The sequence below is a fragment of the Oncorhynchus mykiss genome, chromosome 17 (genome assembly GCF_013265735.2).
Source record: "Oncorhynchus mykiss isolate Arlee chromosome 17, USDA_OmykA_1.1, whole genome shotgun sequence".
Classification (NCBI taxonomy): Eukaryota; Metazoa; Chordata; class Actinopteri; order Salmoniformes; family Salmonidae; genus Oncorhynchus; species Oncorhynchus mykiss.
The window spans coordinates 31,255,718-31,278,870 of NC_048581.1; the positions used below are offsets into that span (position 1 = coordinate 31,255,718).

The window sequence follows — 23,153 nt, forward strand, 5'->3', positions numbered from 1 at the left end:
GCATTACATTCTATTCTGATTCCAATAATTATGGATCTATGTGCACACCACAGAATGTCCGATTTCAAGGTAAAGTGGTCGTGCCACTTAATTAATGTGTGCTCTGCCAGCATTATTGTTTTGATTGAAAGGCATGATTTGACAGATTCTCTAGGCATGATTGTTTTTATTTTGAGTTCTTTAATGAAGTTGAATTTAGTTTTGAAATTAAAATCAATATTCACAAAGAATTACTTGCATTCTTATTTGTTGATAATCCAATGTGACAATTTACCCGACGTAGTGTGACAATTTACCCACTGATGGGGCAAATTGTCACAAGTATACAACTCCGTACTGAAATAAGATATGAAGATGTAAAGAATACAAAATATATGCCCAAGTGTTCCAGCTTTCATTAAGTATGACATTTATACCATTGTGATGTATTGTGCCCAGTACATGTTAGACAGCGTGAAAAGTGTGACAACATACCTTGCTCTCCCCTACATATTTTCTGTACGAATGTAGTGAGCAAAAGTAAGTAAGACTTTCAAGTATTATTCATTTTTGGGACATTGGTGAAGCTCACTTCCATGTATTGTCAATCTAATATGTGCCTGAGTTTGGCACAGAGTCAGTAATGGCAGTAATAGTAATGCCTCTGAGTCTGGTCCCTTGAGGGGATGTCAAAGCCATTCTCAGGCCTACAGCGAGACAGCTGCTGTTTACAAACACATTTAGTCCTTATAAATAGTTTACAGATACATAGAAACTTGGACCAAGCAGTTTGAGGATAGTAACAACACAAATCCTTTTAAAACAGCATCCACTAATTGTCATAGCATGGACATGAGAGGTCAGTACACCAATGCAGTTGTAAATGAACTGGTGAAAATGGTAGGTCCTAGACTTACTGTCACAGCACATATATATTAGTTCACTGAGATGTTTGCCAAATAAAGTGTGTTGAATATATTACGGTAAGTATCGGGAGATAAAAATCATTTACGTGACTAAGTCCCTTATCATGGCATTTACACATTCCCACCCACTCGGCTGTAACCCGATAAAGAAAGCCTGACATCTTGAATCACTGCACACATTTATAGCAGCAGCCCCCCCCCCCCCTCCTGCCGCCACTCCCATACCCCACCATGGCAGTCAGTTTGGTCATCAACTTTCCTGATCCACCTTAACAGCTGTAGTCTGAGGCACACAGGCCCCCCTCAGTCGACACAGTCAGAGAAGGGAGAGGGCCGTGAAAACTAGGGCACAGCTAAACTGACCCCTTTCCCTCAAACTAGAGGCACAAATCCAACAGAGGGAGAGAGACAAAGAGTGATAGGGTGTAGGCTGGGGAAGAGAGAGACATTTGTGGACGGCTGTGTTGGCTGTTAAGGAGTGAAGCCCGCGAAAATCCACCACCGAAGCCTCCACAAGTTTGACGTCCCTTCAAGCGAGGACCTCGGTGCTACGCATTTCTTCTTCTTTGGACATCTTTTGGTCAGTGTTTCCACGTACAAACTACACCATGCACAAACGTACGAAGGTGAAGATCACGTTCTTTGTGATCCTGGTGGGTATGGCGTCCATGTTTACGGCGGTGGTGACGGACCATTGGGCCGTGCTGAGCCCGCGGGTGGAGCAGGTGAACGCGACGTGTGAAGCGGCCCACTTTGGCCTCTGGAGGCTGTGTAAGAAGGTCATCTACATCAGTGAGGCGGACTACAATGGAAAGGGTTGTGGCCCTATCAGCTTACCTGGAGGTAAGACAAGATGCACGGAGGCGGCTAACAGCTTGGACCTGAAAATCTGCACTGTCTGTGTCCATCCTAATCCCGAACCTCTCTGTCCAATGTCTGAGGCTACCTAATGTTACCTAAATGTAACACCGACCAATTTGGTACTTTAAAACATTGTCTGTGTCTATAACTATTGTTAAAGCGGATACACACTAACTGCTGATCAAGAAATATGTGCTATCACACAGTATAAAAAAACAGTATTTGGATTGTTATAACAGGCCTGAGAGATTGGGTTTTGTGGAAAGGGGGTCAGTTAACTCTTGTTAAGGGCATGGTTCAACACTTCAACACCATTGTCATCAAGCACCAGTCATCTTTGCAATGTGGCCAGCTAATGTTCCTCTTAACCACAAGCCCTCCTGGTGTGGAAAACTGCTTGTCAGACAATTATTTAATTGAGATATTGGGGCTTCAGAAGCCAGGAAACAAGGGGTAACTACCCAACAGTGCGAGAATTAGCCTATGCTACAATAAATAGCACAACAATAAGATAAACTAAGCTAAGTCAAGCAATTTCAGACTGACCACAACACTTTCAGACTAATCTTAACCTTTAAAGTCCCAATCCAGCTACTTCCCCACAGTAATTAAATGACGAGGTGTCTGTCCCCCAGCTCTTAGCAACTAAGAACTCTTGAAGCTGCAGTATCCCCTGAGTGCCAGCTCTCACAAGTCTAGCCTCCAATGCCTTAAAATACACTCTATAATGACTGCAGTTGTCATTTACTCCAATCAAAACATGACCCAGGGCAGGATTCAATCGGGACCAAGGATGATCCATTTTGTAGCGCGGTTGACATTTTAAAAGGTAATTTCTAATTTAGCCGACATCTGCAGCGTTTACTTGGAATGCGACCTCCGCGACATTGCCTTTAAATGGTGCATAGCCAAAAAGGGCCGATCGGATTGAATCCCGGCTTTATCCGACCTTTGAATGACAACTAATGCTTTGATCCCGCTACACTAACTTGTGATGACTCACACTAAAGGCTGTGAGTCAATATCACATTGAGTGAGAAATGAACGCATAGACAGGAAGGGGACTAATTGAGTGGAGCTTGTAAAAGCAATACAACACGTTGTTTTAGTAGTACTGGTCTGATACAAAGCAGAATGAAGGAAGCACACTTTCTGATGACTTCTGATACATTCTGCCCTGCGTTTCTTGAGGTCTTTCCGACTGCTCCGCCATTTGAACGCTTCCATCGCCCAAAGGTCCCAATGCCCGAACATACACACCTTTACAACAATCTTGGATAGATTCACTGAAGCAAATGTGCCCCCTCCCATAGTTAGCTCAGCTATGGGCTTCTGGGAAATTCATATGTCGACTGGTGCAGGCAGGCACGTTCACGAACAGATGGAAATGCCTGGTTGAGGCTCATTTTGTAAACATTCTTGGCTGACCCCTCCTAGCTAGAAAGAATCAAGGGATTTATAATGTTAAGCTTGGGGCATTCCCGAACCAACAGCACAGTCAGATAGTGGTAATGTAAGGAACAGTGTTGGGCAGGCTATTTAGAGATACCCAAACTTGCAATGTCTTATTAGATACATGGTGTTATGTACCATCAGACGTACCAGATGGATACATTTGGTGGTCAGTGTGGGTGAGGTGCTCTAGGCATCTCTCCACGTAGGGCTGGCTTTTACATTTTTGAATGATAACTCATTGGCGAAACTACAGACAACTCACACCCCTTAACTCTGATCACAAATGAAAAAGCCTAAACTTATTTTCAAATAGTCTTTATGGGGAAAAACTCAATGAATATCATGTTGCTAAAACTCCCTTGTAGCTAACAACCACATTTGACTACATTGCTAATGCCACACACGCAGTGAGTAATGGCATTGCGTGTGAGAAGTAATCCAGTGGATAGGTGCCAAGATGAATATAACCTTTCTAGTATGTACAAAGCCAGACACCAGGGTTTCATTTGGTATCGCTAGCTCTATTTGCGAATGAATAGCAATATTTATTATAGCCCCACATCTTAATGAGAGAAATACCAACCACTCTCGTCTCTAAGATGATGACACTGTCGAAGTGACCCTCCATGATTTTTGCCATCCGAGTTGGAATAAAAAATTTGTACATATACTTTAGCTGGTAGTCTACAAAGATCTAATTCCGTGAGGAGAAATGGAGATCTCTGTATATATGTACATGTAGGTTGCTCCCCACTTGTTGCTCATCTCGTTTGCCTTCCTAAATAATCATAACAGATAGTTAGAAAATAAGAATGACTGTGAAACAGGATATTGATATGATGGACTTCATATGAACAGCAAACATACATTCTAGGTCAGGGATGTGGCGAGATGTTCAGCCCGAAGCCAATATAGCAACTGTTACAGAAACAAAGATATCGGCGGGATTTTCTGTTGTGCGCAGCACTACGGAGGATAAATATAGGCTGTGTAAATACCCAGCTGTCCCGGGGTAAGAGCTGTGAGGGAGTCAAGTGTGTGCACACCTTCAGAGCCCTACTGAGTGACAAGGCCACCTGCACAAGCCAGGCATAGCCCTTCAACCCCTAACCCCCTCCCTGGCGCTGCCCTGTTGCCCACCGTTCAAAGTTATTTCCCGTCCCCTGGGGGTGGGCTACAAAGGGTCCTAGGGGTGGGCTACAAAGGGTCCTAGGGGTGGGCTACAAAGGGTCCTGGGGGTGGGCTACAAAGGGTCCTGGGGTGGGCTACAAAGGGTCCTGGGGGTGGGCTACAAAGGGTCCTGGGGGTGGGCTACAAAGGGTCCTGGGGGTGGGCTACAAAGGGTCCTGGGGGTGGGCTACAAAGGGTCCTGGGGGTGGGCTACAAAGGGTCCAGGGGGTGGGCTACAAAGGGTCCTGGGGGTGGGCTACAAAGGGTCCTGGGGGTGGGCTACAAAGGGTCCTGGGGGTGGGCTACAAAGGGTCCTGGGGGTGGGCTAGTCAAAGCCCTGGCATGTAAGGCAACCGGGAACTTCAACCACATACCGGTCCTGGGAGGGGCAACCCGGCTGTGGAAGTGCAAATGATGACTTTTTCCCAATGTTGCATGTTGGTCTTTCTGGTTTGCCTTTCTGTATAGAACGATCTCAATGGGTAGACTATCTAATGGTGGGTTATATTTCCTTATTTCGATTTTAGGCGTGAGCTGAAATGTTTGTATTTAACTTGTGTCTCGTATTCATCCTAGCTGGCACCATCGGATACAAGCTAGAGTGGTCTGGGGGGATTTTTCTGGGTGGGTCATTTTTGTCTACAACACAACACATGCTGCTAGCTATAGCCTATGCAACATGGCAAAGAGAATGAAAACACGGGCTCAGAGAAATGCCTAACACCTTATGTTGATGACATTGCTGTTAATATACAGGCAGACAAACTCACTGTGAAGCACGTCAGTACAACAAGAGTCGAGGCTTATTCTGATCCCCTCACCTTCCTAAAGACGGGTGTAGGATTGTTTTAGTAGCGCGTAGAGTTTCTGTTTTGAGCAAGTCAGCTAATTGATACGCTGTTGAGTTCCACCGGGTGCTATTACTTGTCGTCTCCTTGAGATGTTGACGTCGACGAAGTGGCTCCTAGTTAGCGTGCGGTTTTGGACTCCTCCATTCGCACTGAAATATATATACCCTGTTGGTGTGGAGAGGCCTTGGGTGTCACCTGGATGTTACACGGTGGGACAACACTGGCAGTACAAATCCACTCACTGACAGACAGAGCATTGTCTGGACATGTGCCGAGTGATAAGGTTCCAGGGTGGAATTAATACAACACAAAGAGAGCCACGGCATCTGGTAGTGTGGGGCGATATTCATGGATGTGGATAGACATGGGGGAGCCTTATAAGTCCTTATAGAGACCTGGGTTTGAATACCAAGCACATATACTGTAAGACATATACTGTAAGTTCCTGGAAGGCCTGGGTACCTACCCATCATTAGAGACTTTTTGAGTGGCCTCCAATGCCATTAGAGTGCACAGCGGCACAGACCGTGTGTGTGTGTGTGTGTGTGTGTGTGTCTCTAAAGGTGAGGATGGGAGTGCCGTAATGAGGACATCAAAAACTAATGAGGCGAGCAACGCCTCCGCATAATTGGCATAATCCCTGGATTTAGTGTTTCAATTAACAAACACAGAAAGACAACAACTCAGCCCCAATGTCTGTTCAAGTATCTCATAATGCAGCGTGGGCTATCTCTCCTCTCAGTGCAATGAAAGGGCACTTGGTCTTCAGCATGATGACAAGAATCACTTCTGGTCCATTATGGTTATTAACAAAGGAGTTTGTGGTGCGCAGAGATACTACCGAAGCTAGAGCCGAGGCTTTTGGTTTTAAGGGGTGAACGACTTCAAATGGCTGGGTTGAGCTGAGGTGACTCAGCAATTGACCTTTTATGGACTGAATGTACTCTGACTCTTCTATAAATGAACTCTCTCTCTCCAAACCAAAACATTGAATTCTGCCTCCTTTTCATTCCCCTGCCCGCCTTTACTCAATAAAAAGAGCAGACAAGCCAGTTGCTAAGTAACCACCTCTGGGTTTTCCCTTGATGGCCAGTCCCTGTCCTCATTCACAAAAACATCCTCTGTGTGAGAGTTAAAACATTAAAACATTTAGATTCCTTTTCATGGACCTTACCAAAACCAAGGTTTTCCCCAGCGGGCAATACTGGTTGCAATTAAGTTTTTATGACATCATTGTCAGGTTGTATACTAGTTGTATAAGATTGTTTTGTGAGCAGCTTTTTAAGTAACCAGAAAAATACATATTTATCTGGTGGAAATCTGGCGATTTGACTAGATAACAACCTAAATGTGACATATTTAACTTCAGGTTTTCATTCTGTCCTGAAAAATACATGTTTACCTGGTTGAAATCTGGTGATTTGACTAGATAACAACCTAAATGTGACATATTTAACTTCAGGTTTTCATTCTGTCCTGAAAAATACATGTTTACCTGGTTGTAACAAAGACCAGTTGGTTGTACTCTGATTTATATGATGTCTTCTCAACCAGAAAACCAGTTTACACCGAGAAAATTAAGTCATTAAAACATGTTCCAAATTTGGTCTGCTGGGTTCTACTTAATAAAGAGTGCTTTGCTGGTGCCATGTATGGGTGCCAAATCCAGGTAATTGAATTTGCACATACTTTGTGTATCTTTCTTTATTAGCCTTCTCTGAGTAATGCATCCAAACTGGCAACCCCACCCACCACTAACTCTATCTTCCTGGGTGTCCTGGGAGGGGGGAATTATCTCCAGCCCATGTGTATGTGTGGATATGAGGAACGCTGGAGCCGATGTGATAACATGCTTAGCTCACATAATTCTACATGAAAGCCTGTCACTTACTCCCCCGTGGTCCCTGTAGTTGGCCCAGCACATTAGATGCCACGTATCTGATGCAGAGCAGGCCTCTCCGGTGACAGAACAGAGTTGAGCGACTCTGAAGTGTCCCCTAACGTCTGAGAGACGAGACACACAGCGGTCTGCCGCCGCCGTTTACAAATATAGTTTCCCTGGCGAATGGATGTTTTGACGTTCTGGCTTAGCATCAAAGCTTAGGGCGATACTCCTAGCCCTCTGCAATCGCTGTGATCGTATTCTGTGGATCAGTTTGTACTTGTGCTTAGCACGGATCCCCGGTGGTGAGCACATTGGGCCCAAGTGAATGGGATGCCCCTATCGGCTGTTTCAAGTTTGGGGAAGCTAACAATGATAAAGAATCTCATGCATCTATCTATTTGCAGACTAACGTAAAATGGATTTCTATTCGTAATATGATGAGTAGATTGGATAGTCATAAACTAGGCTATTAATATAACCAACTCACTGTTCGCAAAAAAAAATACCCTTCTGCTTTTCTTTTAATTTCGTTGCACACTTCCAGAGCCTGGCCCCAGCTAGGTGTTCATTTTAATGAGGATCCTAAAAAATCTGAAGAAAATTGGCCCTTTAAAAACATATTTCATGCAATTCTACGACACGTTCGTCTCCATAACTGGAGTCTAGCAGAATCTTTAATGCCACAAAAATGACAGGCTACTCTGACAAACTCAGATCAATAAAAACGTCTGGACTGCAACCATCTAATCGAGGCCTATGAAAAGGGGAGACACAGGCTATGACTTTCAACTAGCCTGGAGGAGGAAATTATTGTCCCTACAGGTGCAGGGACCCAATGAATAAGACACTGAATATGCGCACTAACCGGGGATATGGCCGATGGTCTCCGCTATAGAGTGACAATAAAATAGGCTACTGTTCGCTCAATAGCCTGCTGTGAGTTGATAATTGTGATAGCCTAACTTCACTGACAGCCGCAAATCAACAATCAGCTATTTGATATGCTGCGCAGCCTGCCAAAATTGCGCGCTTCCCAACTGTAGGTTATGCCCAGGCCTTGTGATTTAATACAATCCACAGCTATTTTAAAAAAAGAAGCGAATCATCCTCTGTGGCTAAACCATACTCTCTGGTGTAGTGTTTTGAAGGAATGTATTTATTTTTGTATACACAGGAGTAATTATATCATTTTGGCAAGTTCAATTAAATGTACTTCCGATTGGATGTGCCGCTTATGGATGCCCAACATAACCTACACTAACAACAAATCTGACACTGTCAATCAACATGGTGCAGATCGAGAAGGGTTTTTATGTCAACTCAGCGCACACCATACAATGAAAGTTGCGCGCCTAAATGTTGTTCCGTGTTGATTAACAACTGTTACATCGCAACTACAGAATGCTTATTCATCAGTACCAGATAAAAGTAGTTTAAAGGTAGTCCAGGCAAAAAGCATAAAAATCATTTTCTTTTTTTAATGAAGTTAGCGTCTTTACATTTGTGGAAGACTCGTGAAACAGTTCTTGGTAAACACGTTGGTCTATTATGCTACTGTATTTCCAAAGTGTTGTGCATCTATTATGAAGTAAATATAGCTATTTTCACGATTGTTTAGTAACTTCTGTGATGTTCTGCGTATTGATGAGTAACTGCACATTGCTCTGAAGTGCTACGATCTGAACCTTCACCTAACTGTGTTTTCATGTCTCCCACAGCGGAGAACTGCACTTACTTCAAACACTTCACTCCAGGGGACGAGTCTGAGATTTTTGAAGTCAAAACCCAGAAAGGTATGGTTTATTTTGCGCCATGATTCTGTTTTGTAACTTTCACGTACACCGAGTGTACAAAACATTAGGAACACCTTCCTACTTTTGCGTTGCACCCCCTTTCGCCCTCAGAACAGCCTCAATTCGTCAGGGCATGGACTCTACAAAGTATCGAAAGCGTTCCACAGGGATGTTGGCCCATGGTGACTCCAATGCTTCCCACAGTTGTGTTGAGTCGGTTGGATGACCATTGGGTGATGGACCATTCTTGATACACATGGGAAACTTTTGAGTGTGAAAAACCCAGCAGCATTGCAGTTCTTGACACACTCAAATCAGTGCGCCTGTCACCTAGTACCCTACCCCGTTCAAATGGCACACATACACAATTTGTCTCACTTGTCTCAAGGCTTAAAAATCCTTTAACCTGTCTCCTCCCCTTCATCTACACTGATTGAAGTGGATTTAACAGGTGATAAGGGATCATAGCTTTCACCTGGATTCCACTGTTCATGGAAAGAGCAGGTGTTCTTAAGGTTTTGTACACTTGGTTATACACTATAAATACAAAAGTATGTGGACACCCCTTCAAATTAGTGGAATAGGCTATTTCAACCACACCTGTTGCTGACAGGTGTATATAATCAAGCACACAGCCATTCAATCTCCATAGACACACTTTGGCAGTAGAATGGCCTTACTGAAGAGCTCAGTGACCTTCAACATGGCACCATTAGAGGATGCTACCTTTCCAACAAGTCAGTTCGTAAAATTTCTGCCCTGCTAGAGCTGCCCCGGTCAACTGTAAGTGCTGTTATAGTGAAGTGGAAATGTCTATAAGCAATAACGGCTCAGCCTCAAAGTGGTAGGCCACTTTGCTCACAGAACGGGACCGCTGAGTGCTGAAGCGTGTGGCGTGTAAAAATCATCTCTCCTCAGTTGCAACACTCACTACCGAGTTCCCAGCTGCCTCTGGAAGCAACGTCAACACAATAACTGTTCGTCGGGAGCTTCATGAAATGGGTTTCCATGACTCTGGAGCAGTGGAAACCTGTCTCTGGAGTGATGAATCACGCTTCACCGTCTGGCAGTCTGATGGACGAATCTGCGTTTGCCGGATTCCAGGAGAACGCTACCTGCCCCAATGCATAGTGCCAACTGTAAAGTTTGGTGGAGGAGGAATAATGGTCTGGGGCTGTTTTTCATGGTTCGGCTAGGCCCCTTATTTCCAGTGAAGGGAAATCGTAACACTACAGCATACAATTACATTTTAGAAGATTCTGCGCTTCCAGCTTTGTGGCAACAGTTTAGGGAAGGCCCTTTCCTGTTTCAGAATGACAATGCCCCCTGTGCACAAAGCAAGGTCCATACAGAACCCCATCGAACACCTTTGGGATGAATTGGAACACCGGCTAATGAAAGCCTTTTCAAAAACAGTGGATGTTGCTATAGCAGGAAAGGGGGGGACCAACTCCATATTAATGCCCATGATTTTGGAACGAGATCAGCAGGTGTCCACATACTTTTGGTCATGTAGTGGACCTTCAAGAACAGAAGTGTATTATTTGATGTCCTTCTGACAAAATGTTTCATAAGAGAAGATTCAAAGGGAACAGTCATACAAAAAACAGGCAACTCGGGACATGAAACATGGGTGGTGAATAATACAAGCCAAATTGGATACATCTCAACTCAAACAGTCCATGGTAGGCGCAAGGCAGTTCTGCCCGTTGTCTTCTAAGTTTCATGGACAAATGCTAATAAAAACAAACGCACAAAGAACCAGACCTACTGCTTCATTCTAAGCTTTGCACAAAGAACCAGACCTACTGCTTCATTCTAAGCTTTGCACAAAGAACCAGACCTACTGCTTCATTCTAAGCTTTGCACAAAGAACCAGACCTACTGCTTCATTCTAAGCTTTGCACAAAGAACCAGACCTACTGCTTCATTCTAAGCTTTGCACAAAGAACCAGACCTACTGCTTCATTCTAAGCTTTGCACAAAGAACCAGACCTACTGCTTCATTCTAAGCTTTGCACAAAGAACCAGACCTACTGCTTCATTCTAAGCTTTGCACAAAGAACCAGACCTACTGCTTCATTCTAAGCTTTGCACAAAGAACCAGACCTACTGCTTCATTCTAAGCTTTGCACAAAGAACCAGACCTACTGCTTCATTCTAAGCTTTGCACAAAGAACCAGACCTACTGCTTCATTCTAAGCTTTGCACACACAACCAACAGTGATTTGGTCATTCTTAGAATGTGTCCATCAGCCTTGAATGAATTTCAACACAAGCAGAAATGTTTAAGTATTAGAGTTTTCCCAGGATACCAAGTCAACTGAGTGGATATAAGCTCCAGCAGGTAGCGTCAATGGACCTCCATGTGACTGAGCTAATCCCTGTCTCTGCCCATTCCCTTCTCTCCTGGATATTTTCCTTCTCCCATCTCCCCTATATCCCCATTGGTGACCCTGCCAGTACTGTGCACATGCTTGGCCCATTAGAGACATGTACTCTCACATATGACAGGACTTCATGTGATGCACGCAAGGGCGCCAAGCACATGCAGCGCCTTGTCAGACCCAATCAGTAGGGTGTAAATCAAAATGGACTTACACACACACACACACACACACCCACCCTTTAAGCCCCTTATGGTCCTTTGAGGACCCTCTTTCAAAGTCACTGAGATCTCTTCTAGCCATAGTAACCAAAATAATGGGCAACTGGGCATTTTTATACATGAACCCTAAGCATGGTGGAATGTTTTAATTGCTTAATTAACTCAGAAACCACACCTGTGTGGTAGCACTTGCTTTTAATATACTTTATATCCTTCATTTACACAAGTGTTTCCTTTATTTTGGCAGTTACCTGTATATTGGTTTATACTCTTCAAGAACAAAATATGTGTATTCTTTGAAGTACTTTTGACAAATGTTTCATAAGAGAAGATTCAAAGGGAGAGTCATAAAAACAAATAAGCAACCTGGGACATGGGTGGTTGTCACGTTCTGACCCTAGTTATTGTGTTAATTGTTTGTTTTAGTTGGTCAGGATGTGAGTTGGGTGGGCATTCTATGTTTTGTGTGTCTAGGTTTTTCTGTGTTCGGCCTAGTATGGTTCTCAATCAGAGGCAGGTGTCGTTAGTTGTCTCTGATTGAGAATCATACTTAGGTAGCCTGGGTTTCACTGTTTGTTTGTGGGTGATTGTTTCCGTGTCTGTGTTTTACACCACACGGTACTGTTTTCGGTTTCGGTTATTCACGTTACGTTTATTGTTTTTGTATGAAGTGTTCAGTTTGTGTTTAAATAAATACCATGGACACTTACCACGCCACATATTGGTCCTCCGATCCTTCTCGCCTCTCCTCTTCAGACGAAGAGGAGGAAAACCATTACAGTGGTGAATAGTACAAGCCAAATTGGATACATCTCAACTCCATGCTAGGCACAAGGCAGGGCTGCCCATTGTCTCCTAAGTATTATGGACAAATGCCAGCAAAGACCAAAGCACAAAGAGCCAGACTTTGCACACCTTTGCACAGACTTTGCACAGCTTTGCACACAGACTTTGCACAGTTTTGCACACATAACCAATGGTGCCTTGGGGCTGGATTCAATCCGCATCGCCAAAGTTTAGCGCTACAGCGCAATGGAAATTTCAAGGTAATTTCCGATTGAGCCGACTTATGGAGTCCTAACTATCAATGCAGTCTCCGCTGATGCGGGAAGATTGCCTTTCCTTTCCTAATGCGCTGTAGCGTATCTCATCAGCACTACGGACTGAATGGGGCCCTTGGTCTTTGTTAGCATTTGTCCATCAGCCTTGGTTTCAACACAAGCAGAAACATTGAAGTATATGGAGTTTTCCCAGTATGCCAAGGGACGAGGCCAAGTCAACTGAATGGATAGCTAGCTAGCACATCCTAGGAAATTGTGGAAATGTACATTTTTGATTTCTCATTGGTTCTGCGAACGAAGCCATATGTTTCCTGACCGGTGGAACTGACTTTTTTTTTTAAATGTTCTGAAAATTGAATGATAATTTAGCCTGTTCTGGGAATGTTAGTTTAGGTTGCAGGGAGGTTCTGGGAACGTTTTAATATGGTTCCCTGAAAGTTTTCCTGGAATGTTTTTACTTACGTTCTGAGAACAGAAATTATAGGTTATTTGGAGTTTTTTTGAATAACTTCCTTAACTTTCCCTGAATGTTTCAAGGACATGGAAAACTTGCCTGGGCATTAATCATGCAAAAATGTTTTGATTTTTTATTAATGCACGGCGTCAGTGCGATTCAAACCTATGATCTTCTGTTCTCTATCCATGGCATTAGTCCACTGCGTCACCAGGACAGAGCTAGCATGCCATGTTTGTTTGTTTTTTACTCAGCTGTTTACAAAGCTGTTCATTTTAGTCTATTCAAACAGACCCCATTTCAAATGAAACAAGCACTCATTAACATCAGGTGTGGCCAGTTAGTGGAGATGGACAACACACTTGAACACACCTAGCACGTTAGAGGATAGAGAGCGTTTTGTTGACGCTGAGAACAGACTGTATATGTTTTTAAAAAAAACATTCTTAGAAACATTCTTAGAATGTTCTTTGAACTAGTGTTGTCTAGTGTTATCGCGATACTACAATCCCAGATTTTCCATGGCAAGAAATGAAAACACGAAGCAGACTCAACTCTATGGTCCTTTAAATCCTACCTTTGTTAAATATTGTGTGCTATTGCTTGGAGAATAAGCAACTGTGACTGGGTGACAACGTAATACTTATTGTATCCAACATTAGGAAGGTTTCCCTCAAGAAATGTAGTCTGCTTCATAATTTGTTTCCTTTTCTTCCTTTCTTCCTAGTATCGGGATACTGGTATCGTGACAACGTTACTAATGTTTTCTCGTGTTTTTTATGGAAAGAACATGACTTGCGAAAACGTTACGCGGAAGTAGTGAAATTCCCAATCAAAAACATTCTCAGAATGTTATGTGTTAGCTGGGTATCCAAACTGGCAGGTAGCATCAATGGAACTCCATGTGACAGAGCTAATCCGGCTCAATGCCCATTCCCTTCTCTCTTGGATATTTTCCTTCCCCCCATCTCTCCACTAGCCCCCTCTGTGACCCTGCCAGTACTGTGCACGTTTGGCCCATTCAATGTACACTCACATATGACAGGACTGCTAAGCACATGCAGGGCCTTGTCAGACCCAATCAGTAGGGTGTAAATCAGAATATATTTACACACACACACACACACACACACACACACACACATTTTTATAGTTTATGATGTCAGTCAGTTTATAACATGGTTTATAGGGACCCACCTTTCCCATGGTCCTGTCAATTAAATGAACACATCACATTTTAAAATTGTTATATATAGAAGATACATCTTACTTCACATTTGTTCATCGGATCATATTGAAATAATATACCTGTAAATTCACAGGTTTGTAAGGACATATGGTTTATAAGGACATACATTCATACTGTGGTTTATAAGGACATTGCGTATATGAGTACATATACAGTGCCTTGCGAAAGTATTCGCCCCCCTTGAACTTTGCAACCTTTTGCCACATTTCAGGCTTCAAACATAAAGATATAAAACTGTATTTTTTTGTGAAGAATCAACAACAAGTGGGACACAATCATGAAGTGGAACGACATTTATTGGATATTTCAAACTTTAACAAAAACAAAAACTGAAAAATTGGGCGTGCAAAATTATTCAGCCCCCTTAAGTTAATACTTTGTAGCGCCACCTTTTGCTGCGATTACAGCTGTAAGTCGCTTGGGGTATGTCTCTATCAGTTTTGCACATCGAGAGACTGACATTTTTTCCCATTCCTCCTTGCAAAACAGCTCGAGCTCAGTGAGGTTGGATGGAGAGCATTTGTGAACAGCAGTTTTCAGTTATTTCCACAGATTCTCGATTGGATTCAGGTCTGGACTTTGACTTGGCCATTCTAACACCTGGATATGTTTATTTTTGAACCATTCCATTGTAGATTTTGCTTTATGTTTTGGATCATTGTCTTGTTGGAAGACAAATCTCCGTCCCAGTCTCAGGTCTTTTGCAGACTCCATCAGGTTTTCTTCCAGAATGGTCCTGTATTTGGCTCCATCCATCTTCCCATCAATTTTAACCATCTTCCCTGTCCCTGCTGAAGAAAAGCAGGCCCAAACCATGATGCTGCCACCACCATGTTTGACAGTGGGGATTGTGTGTTCAGGGTGATGAGCTGTGTTGCTTTTACGCCAAACATAACGTTTTGCATTGTTGCCAAAAAGTTCAATTTTGGTTTCATCTAACCAGAGCACCTTCTTCCACATGTTTGGTGTGTCTCCCAGGTGGCTTGTGGCAAACTTTAAACAACACTTTTTATGGATATCTTTAAGAAATGGCTTTCTTCTTGCCACTCTTCCATAAAGGCCAGATTTGTGCAATATAAGACTGATTGTTGTCCTATGGACAGAGTCTCCCACCTCAGCTGTAGATCTCTGCAGTTCATCCAGAGTGATCATGGGCCTCTTGGCTGCATCTCTGATCAGTCTTCTCCTTGTATGAGCTGAAAGTTTAGAGGGACGGCCAGGTCTTGGTAGATTTGCAGTGGTCTGATACTCCTTCCATTTCAATATTATCGCTTGCACAGTGCTCCTTGGGTTGTTTAAAGCTTGGGAAATCTTTTTGTATCCAAATCCAGCTTTAAACTTCTTCACAACAGTATCTCGGACCTGCCTGGTGTGTTCCTTGTTCTTCATGATGCTCTCTGCGCTTTTAACGGACCTCTGAGACTATCACAGTGCAGGTGCATTTATACGGAGACTTGATTACACACAGGTGGATTGTATTTATCATCATTAGTCATTTAGGTCAACATTGGATCATTCAGAGATCCTCACTGAACTTCTGGAGAGAGTTTGCTGCACTGAAAGTAAAGGGGCTGAATAATTTTGCACGCCCAATTTTTCAGTTTTTGATTTGTTAAAAAAGTTTAAAATATCCAATAAATGTTGTTCCACTTCATGATTGTGTCCCACTTGTTGTTGATTCTTCACAAAAAAATACAGTTTTATATCTTTATGTTTGAAGCCTGAAATGTGGCAAAAGGTCGCAAAGTTCAAGAGGGCCGAATACTTTCGCAAGGCACTGTACGGAGAGATGTAATGGATATTTGCTCAAATGAGCAATAAGAAGCAGTAGACTGTAGCAGCAGCAATTGCCTCTTGTGCTTCTGAACGAGCATTGCTGGTGTAAAACTGGCTACCACCAATCTGTGATGTAATATTTTCAACCTTTTCTGTCAAGAAACGTAAAATCAGTTGGCATAGATCAGGAGATATGAGCATGTCACTGTTTTTGACGTCCAGGTGACCACGACAAAACCTTTTAATGTTCCGAAGACGTCCTAACGTCTCCTTTTTGTTTGCATGGGTCACTGGGGAGTCCTGCAATAAGAAGATGCTAATACTTGTGTAAACTCTTCCGAATTTTAATATGTGGGTGTCAGTGAGTAGGCTGATGCACCATTTCATGGGTGCACACACTATAGGTAAAGCTATATGAATGTTCAATATGTACAATAGGCTGAATAGTGTGGTGATTTCACACAGTTAAAGAGCCACTGAACACGCCGATTGGCACATGTATTTTTCTGTTGCTCATTAGAAAAATTTGATTTCAGTCTTGGTGGTGTGTTTCCTGAGCGATTCTGCATTTGGTTAATGATGTTTGTCCATCATGAGACAATAGGAAGCTTATTTCACTTCCTCAAAATTCCCAGAATGAATCTAAGAACTCAAGAAATCTGTATTTAATTTTGACGTTTTTTGCAGAGGATGTTTTAGTTGTGCAATTTTACATCTAACTAAGGTGTTTGGTGCAGTATTTCTCAAGTTTAAACAATGCATGACGTGTTGTCTTATGTAAACACAGTCGGAGCTGCTGGGCAGGTCTGTCTCACTGTCTACTATTGGACAGAGAGCAATCACCGCTGCTTTTCACCCCATGTTAGTGGGAAAATGGACATCGTCAAATCAAAACCCAACCTTCATTTACCCGTTGTGGCGGACGGATGTTCCAAACTCCGTTTTAGACCAGACTTTGAATAAAATGATCCTATTTACATTTCTTTTGTCAATTTTGACACTAAAATAACTGCTTCTAACTCATACCGATGCCACATAGGCCGTTTTTAAAAGGGATTTGTTTTTTTTTTTAAAGGAAGTCGCTCTCTAAAGTCCTGCAAAAAACATGGTTTGAGGACTAACAACATGGTGTTTGTTGAATTACATGAGTACATGTCTAAAACACGGTTTATGACAAAATACTACGTCTGTTTAAAGCAACAAGCAGAGTGCGACTGCAGCAGGTCGGGAGAGAGGTGCAGCATTTCAGAGGGAGAAGGATGCAGTGTATTGCGGGATGAGAAATCACCTTCCCAGTCAGTCTGTTGTGTGTATTGGAAATTAATATTGCAACGTACTGCCTTACTTTTGAAGTGTGCACCGATGAAATGGGGTATCAGCCCAGCGAGTGACAACCACAGATTACAATTCCAAAGATTTTACACAAATATTAGCATCATAGATCTTATTGCAGGACTTTGACTGTGAGAAATCACCTCGCCAGTCAATCTATTGTGTGTATTGAACATTCATAATGGACTGTAAAAGTGCCTGCAATAGTATTATGACGCTAATATTTGTGTAAACTCTATGGGATTGTAATCTATGGGTGTCACTGAGTAGGCTGATACCCCATTTCATGGGTGCACACTCGAGGTAAGTCTGCACATTCCAATATTAATATTTAATAGGTTGACCGTGGAGGTAATTTATCACAATCAAAAGTCCTGCAATAAAAGCTATGACACTTAATATTTGTGTGAACTCATAATATATTTACACACACACATCTCATGCAAATGCTAATGGCTAGCCCCAGAGACAGAAATAGCCCTTACTTGAAATGTAGCACAGGCCCACTCCAAATGCCCATTTGGGATTCTTCACTCATCAATAAACCAATGGTTACCATTTATATGGAACATGGCCATAGAGCTACGCTCCAGTGCTTTCAGTACGACTGGCCACAGGCAGATCCAGCTGAGCAGCCTACACAGAGCTAAACTGAAAGTGACCCTGGGATAACAATCACTAAAGCACCAATAGAGCGCAAAATATATATTTTAGCCCCTTCAGACATTAAACCACTGATCCAACCTACTCTGACACCACTCACCCCTCTCTTTGGGTTTTCAAGGGGAAGAGAGCTAGCACTCCAGCGGGATGTTGCATGATTCCAGAACTACTCAAGGGGTGAGAGCCACCATCCTCCCCCAGCTTGAGATGAAGGGGAGCCCCCGAGGCGAGGCTCTCCCCTGGGCACCGATTCTAGGAGAGCAGGCGGAAGATCAAAACCTAGCTCCTCCATCCACATCACAGCAACAACATAACTGGAATGGCTGGTTAAGCAGCTTGGAATAACAAGCCAGTAAACAACTTACAGTAATGCCAAGCATATTTCTCTCCTTTGGTTGAATAAAGATGGCTGCCTTACTGCCAGAGGAACTTTTTCACTGGGTAACATGGCTCTCATTTCACACAACAATTTTGACTTAAAGCGCAATGTAATTTCAAATGTAGCCTAGTTATTTCATTCTGTTAGTTAGTTTGATTGATTTAGGTAGTTTGAGTGATGGCAGATTCCACCAACCAAGTGAAATTCCATCTTCCTTATCATACTTCACACTCCTGTTCAGAGAGAGCTGATAATTTTTAAAAAATGATTTAATTGTCCTTTCTGTGACTGTACACAACCTCATGTATTGTACAATGAGGTGACAAACTAAATTGGTCTGCACACGTAACAATTCAGTTAGGTCCCGTCAACAATTTTCTCAGGCAGAAATTAAAGCCTAATTAAAAAATCCACAGAAGCGTTTGCACATCCAGTTACGCCCAGCGCTGCAATGTAATGAAATATCATTTATATAATTCAGCTGGAGGCATATGGACTCATGCTGCTCTGGAATAAAACAATATTTCTTGGTAAGCCTCCTATCGTTTTATGGCTGATTTTATATACACATACAAATAAATTAATCTCCACAACCCACCATAATGACTTTTGCTTACCTTTTAGTGTACTGTAACGTAAAATGAAAACAAATTAGAGTATTGAAAGTTAATTCATGCAGATCCAGTTTAGTAGCGAGGCAAGTAGCACTCTACAAGTTTACAGGCTGTACAATTGCTTAAGATAGAAGTTGCCCTTTTCCACAGATCTAGGATCAGATTCCCTTCCCTCAATCCTAACCTAAACCATGGGGATGGGTAAAAATGTCTGACCCTGTATCAGTGGTTAGGAGCAACTTTAACCTATGTTGTGTAATTATGTACTTTGTAACTCGGTTAGTAGAGCATGGCGCTTGTAACGCCAAGATAGTGGGTTTTATTCCCAGGACCACCCATATGTAAAACGTCTGCTAAATGGCACACTATATTTTATATAAATATATTATTTTCATAGGTCAGGGGACATCTTGACGTGACCTCTATTTGCTCTCTTTTCAGAGTACAATATCTCGGCAGCGGCCATCGCCATCTTCAGCCTGGCCTTTATGATCCTGGGCACCTTGTGTCTCCTGTGCTCCTTCAAGAAGGGAAATGACTACATCCTTAAACCTGCCGGAATGTTCTTCGCTTTTGCAGGTGAGACCAGACAAGCAGATAACGCATGACCTTTTTAATCTTTTGGTTGTACTGTTATCAATGGGTTAAGGGAACAGATACAGTACTAAAATCATAATGTAGTAGAGCAAATTAAAAACACCTGTGATTGGAGGTCATCGCCGTTAACCCATCCCCCTCTCTCCCTCTCCGCCCCAATCGCAGGCCTGTGCGCCGTCATCTCAGTGGAGGTGATGCGTCAGTCGGTAAAGCGGATGATCGAGAGCGAGGACACCATCTGGATAGACTACTCCTACTCCTGGTCTTTTGCCTGTGCCTGCGCTGGCTTCTGCCTCCTCTTCCTCAGTGGCCTCGGCCTCCTCCTGCTCTCCATGCCCCGCATGCCCCAAAACCCCTGGGAGTCCTGCATGGACGCTGAACACGAAGTGGAGTAATAGACAAGGAGGGATGAGAGGAGGAAGAGTGACACTTTCTTTAAAAGCAATACGATCACGATCAACTTTGTGTCGTTCTATAGTGGAACCAGAGGGTTCTTTCACACAGTGCTTGGGAGCAGTCCAATGTACCGAATGAAAAATAGAAGTTAAATGGGTTTCCATCGCATTTTCGACTCTAATGACGACAAAAAACTGTTGCATTATATAGCAAATGTGCCGATCTGGTCTTGGCACGTGCCCTCTAGCCAACACGTCGCAGATACAGTGCGGGTAGGCTACCTACATTTAAAGATTATTATGGATAAGAGCGATACAATTTTTATTTGTCAAATGGCACTTTCACCACCATGTGAATCTCATAACTTATTTAGTCTGTAGCCTAATAAATGGCATGCTTTCCTGAGTCATAGTGGGAGGACAACACAACATACAGTATCATCGCGTGACTCCCAAGTTTACTTCGATATGATGGTTATTAATATACATATTTGCAGATGAAGGCATTTCCACCACCGTTTCTCACATAATTCATTTCTGACACAAAAACATCCCACCATGTCCAACGAGCAAATTGTCTGTTTTATAAAATTGTAGAGGCATTTCCTCTTCCATCAGCCCAGTCGTGACTTTTTTCAAGTGTCAGGTAATTCATCAGCATGAAATGGTTGGTTGGAAACCTGGTTAATTATACATTTTGACATGTTATTTAATGGTATAAATAGTAATGGATTGACATTTGACCTATGCATTCACCTTTTCTGTACTGTGTGTTTTGTATGATAATTCTGTACATAAGTCAATCAATTTATAACTGAGATGGTTCTCCTGTTATTTTCAGTGCATCAAGCACTTGCATTGAATTTATGTCAAATTCAGGCAAGATTAAGCTAAACCAGGAAATTGTTAGAATCAGATTCCAAATTATTACATCATGATTAAGTATTTAATATTATTACAACTCCTTTAAAAAAAAGTATTCACAGCATACATAACACTAATTGTGATGTAAAGAAGTGTTATCAAAATGATCAGTTTTAATTCTAGAATTTAGGTCATGTTAGACTTATAGTGAAAAAATATATATTTTCAGTTTTCAAACAGACTTACTTTTATAAGAATAATACATGGGTGTGACAGTAAATTGGAGAAGCAAATAATGCTGTCTGGTGGGTTTAGTGTGCATACCAATCAGAATGCTTAACACCAACAGTCTCTGAACCACTGAATGTGTGGGTTGCCATGTTGGAAAAGGTTCAGTTCTAGCAGGTGTACACGAAATACTAAAAACCTCCCAACTTTAATTTATTGTAATTATTTTTTAGAGCTGAGCACATGGCAGCCCAATTTCTTTGACTATTTGATCCCATTCAATTTAGGGGAACCAAGCGCTCTATTTTTAATCAAGGTATAATTTTCTGATTTTAGTTAGTGTCTGATGCATTTAACTTAGATCTCACAAGGTATTCAGTAGCCAACTCTTTCAGTTCAAATGGTCAGAGAAAAACTCAGAGCCTTAATATGTACCATCTAGATCCAGTATACGGCTTTAATATATATATATATTTTTTCCTAATGTCGTCTTTTCAGCCAAACTAAACTGGACTGCTCTCCCATGTTACCGTTCATCTTTGGCTTCTATGGACAGGCAGGAATTAGGTGTACATTATTTTTGTTATGGATGATGCTGCTTTTGTATTTACTCAGTGGAAGTGTTAAACTAGGATTCTTTTTGATACAGAAATGTACATTACTAGTGTCTCAAAACAAGCTTGAGCTAAGACCATTACTTTCCCCATTTGATATTTGATTGAATAGATGAGGGCAGTTGATAAAGGTATTGGCACTATCGTACTTAAACGCTACATAAGACCTCATGAATGTAGCAGATTAAAACTTGCTTAGCCATGTCATCTGTCCTTGCCTGTTAGAACTAGCTTTTGGTATGCAATGATGGATTACAGTGGAGTGGTTGTCTTTAGCTCTGTGTACATGTTATAACCATAAAACCATGCATTTCTAATGAAAATAAATTCACTGATATCTAGCTTTGATGAAAGCCAGTTTCCTGCATCTATTTAAAATTTAGTTAGGCAAGTCAGTTGAGAACAAATCCTTATTTACAATGACGGCCTAGGAACAGTGGGTTAACCGTCTTGTTCAGGGGCAGAATGACAGATTTTTACCTCGTCAGCTCAGGGATTTGATCCAGCAACCTTTCGGTTACTGGCTCAATACTCTAACCACTAGGCTACCTGCCGCGCTCTTTCATCCTTGTCTCCTGTATACAAGACACCTGGGTTGTGTTCATTTAGGCACAAAACGGAAGAAACGGGACGGACTACCTGGACTTCCCCAATAAGAAAGGCTCATTTGGTTCTTTGTTGCAAAAGGTTTTCCTTTGCGTGTCCCGATGAACACAAACCTGTTGTGAGAAAAAAAGCCTTGCAGCATGGTCATAGAGGGGATTTGTGAAATGGTTACTGTTGCTGGAAACCCTGCCGGGAACCTGCGCTGGTCACTGGCAGGAATGACAGCATGGTCTGTGGAAGCGTCCCCTCACTGTGTGTGTAGGGGGATGATGAAAGAGGAGCAAGAGCACCCTCCCTGTCCTTCCCCACATCAGAAAGAGTCCAGGCTGTTGAGACGGAAATTTTCAGTCTACGCTCCCTTGGTGGGTTAATTTAGATTCCGAAAACTCACAGCTGGAGTTAGTTGTGGCAGAGAAGGTGGAAGAGAGGGAGCAACCGCATGGAGAATGGATCAAAAACAGAAACATTGAGGAAAATACTTCAGAGCTCCCTCGGTTGATTCTAAGCCAATAGTAGCATCAAATGCACAAGACGCAAGTCTATTGGCCTGTGGGTCTTGAGTGCAACCTGTTGGTTTACTGTAAACCACTAGCAGCAGTTATGGGTAGCGGGCCTGCGCACCTGTTGAGACTGCTAAGGACTTAATGAGAGTAAAGTCAGTTGCGTAACCCTTCGTGTTCCTTTTGGGATATTGAGCCACATGGTGTGCACTTCCTTTCCACAGGGAAATCACTCAATGAAATATATATAAAACTCGCAATAAAACTCTACCTCATCCAATCCAACAACTGAA

At 42.4% G+C, this 23,153-nt stretch overlaps 1 protein-coding gene across 1 annotated transcript; it reads left to right on the forward strand.

Moving 5' to 3' along the window:
- Positions 1-1,182: 1,182 nt before the first annotated feature.
- LOC110493706 (voltage-dependent calcium channel gamma-1 subunit) lies at positions 1,183-22,107 on the forward strand. The gene is made up of 4 exons (XM_021568123.2): positions 1,183-1,748; positions 8,846-8,920; positions 19,498-19,635; positions 19,819-22,107. The coding sequence occupies exons 1-4, from the start codon at positions 1,514-1,516 to the stop codon at positions 20,046-20,048; spliced, it is 678 nt and encodes a 225-aa protein (XP_021423798.1). The 5' UTR covers positions 1,183-1,513; the 3' UTR covers positions 20,049-22,107.
- Positions 22,108-23,153: the final 1,046 nt, after the last annotated feature.

What these genes read in the sequence shown, in the direction of transcription:
- LOC110493706 (XM_021568123.2), top strand. Translation starts at nt 1,514, where the DNA reads ATGCACAAACGTACGAAGGTGAAGATCACGTTCTTTGTGATCCTGGTG. An exon ending in CCCTATCAGCTTACCTGGAG is followed by an intron (nt 1,749 to 8,845) that starts GTAAGACAAGAT and finishes TGTCTCCCACAG; the next exon opens with CGGAGAACTGCACTTACTTC. An exon ending in TGAAGTCAAAACCCAGAAAG is followed by an intron (nt 8,921 to 19,497) that starts GTATGGTTTATT and finishes CTCTCTTTTCAG; the next exon opens with AGTACAATATCTCGGCAGCG.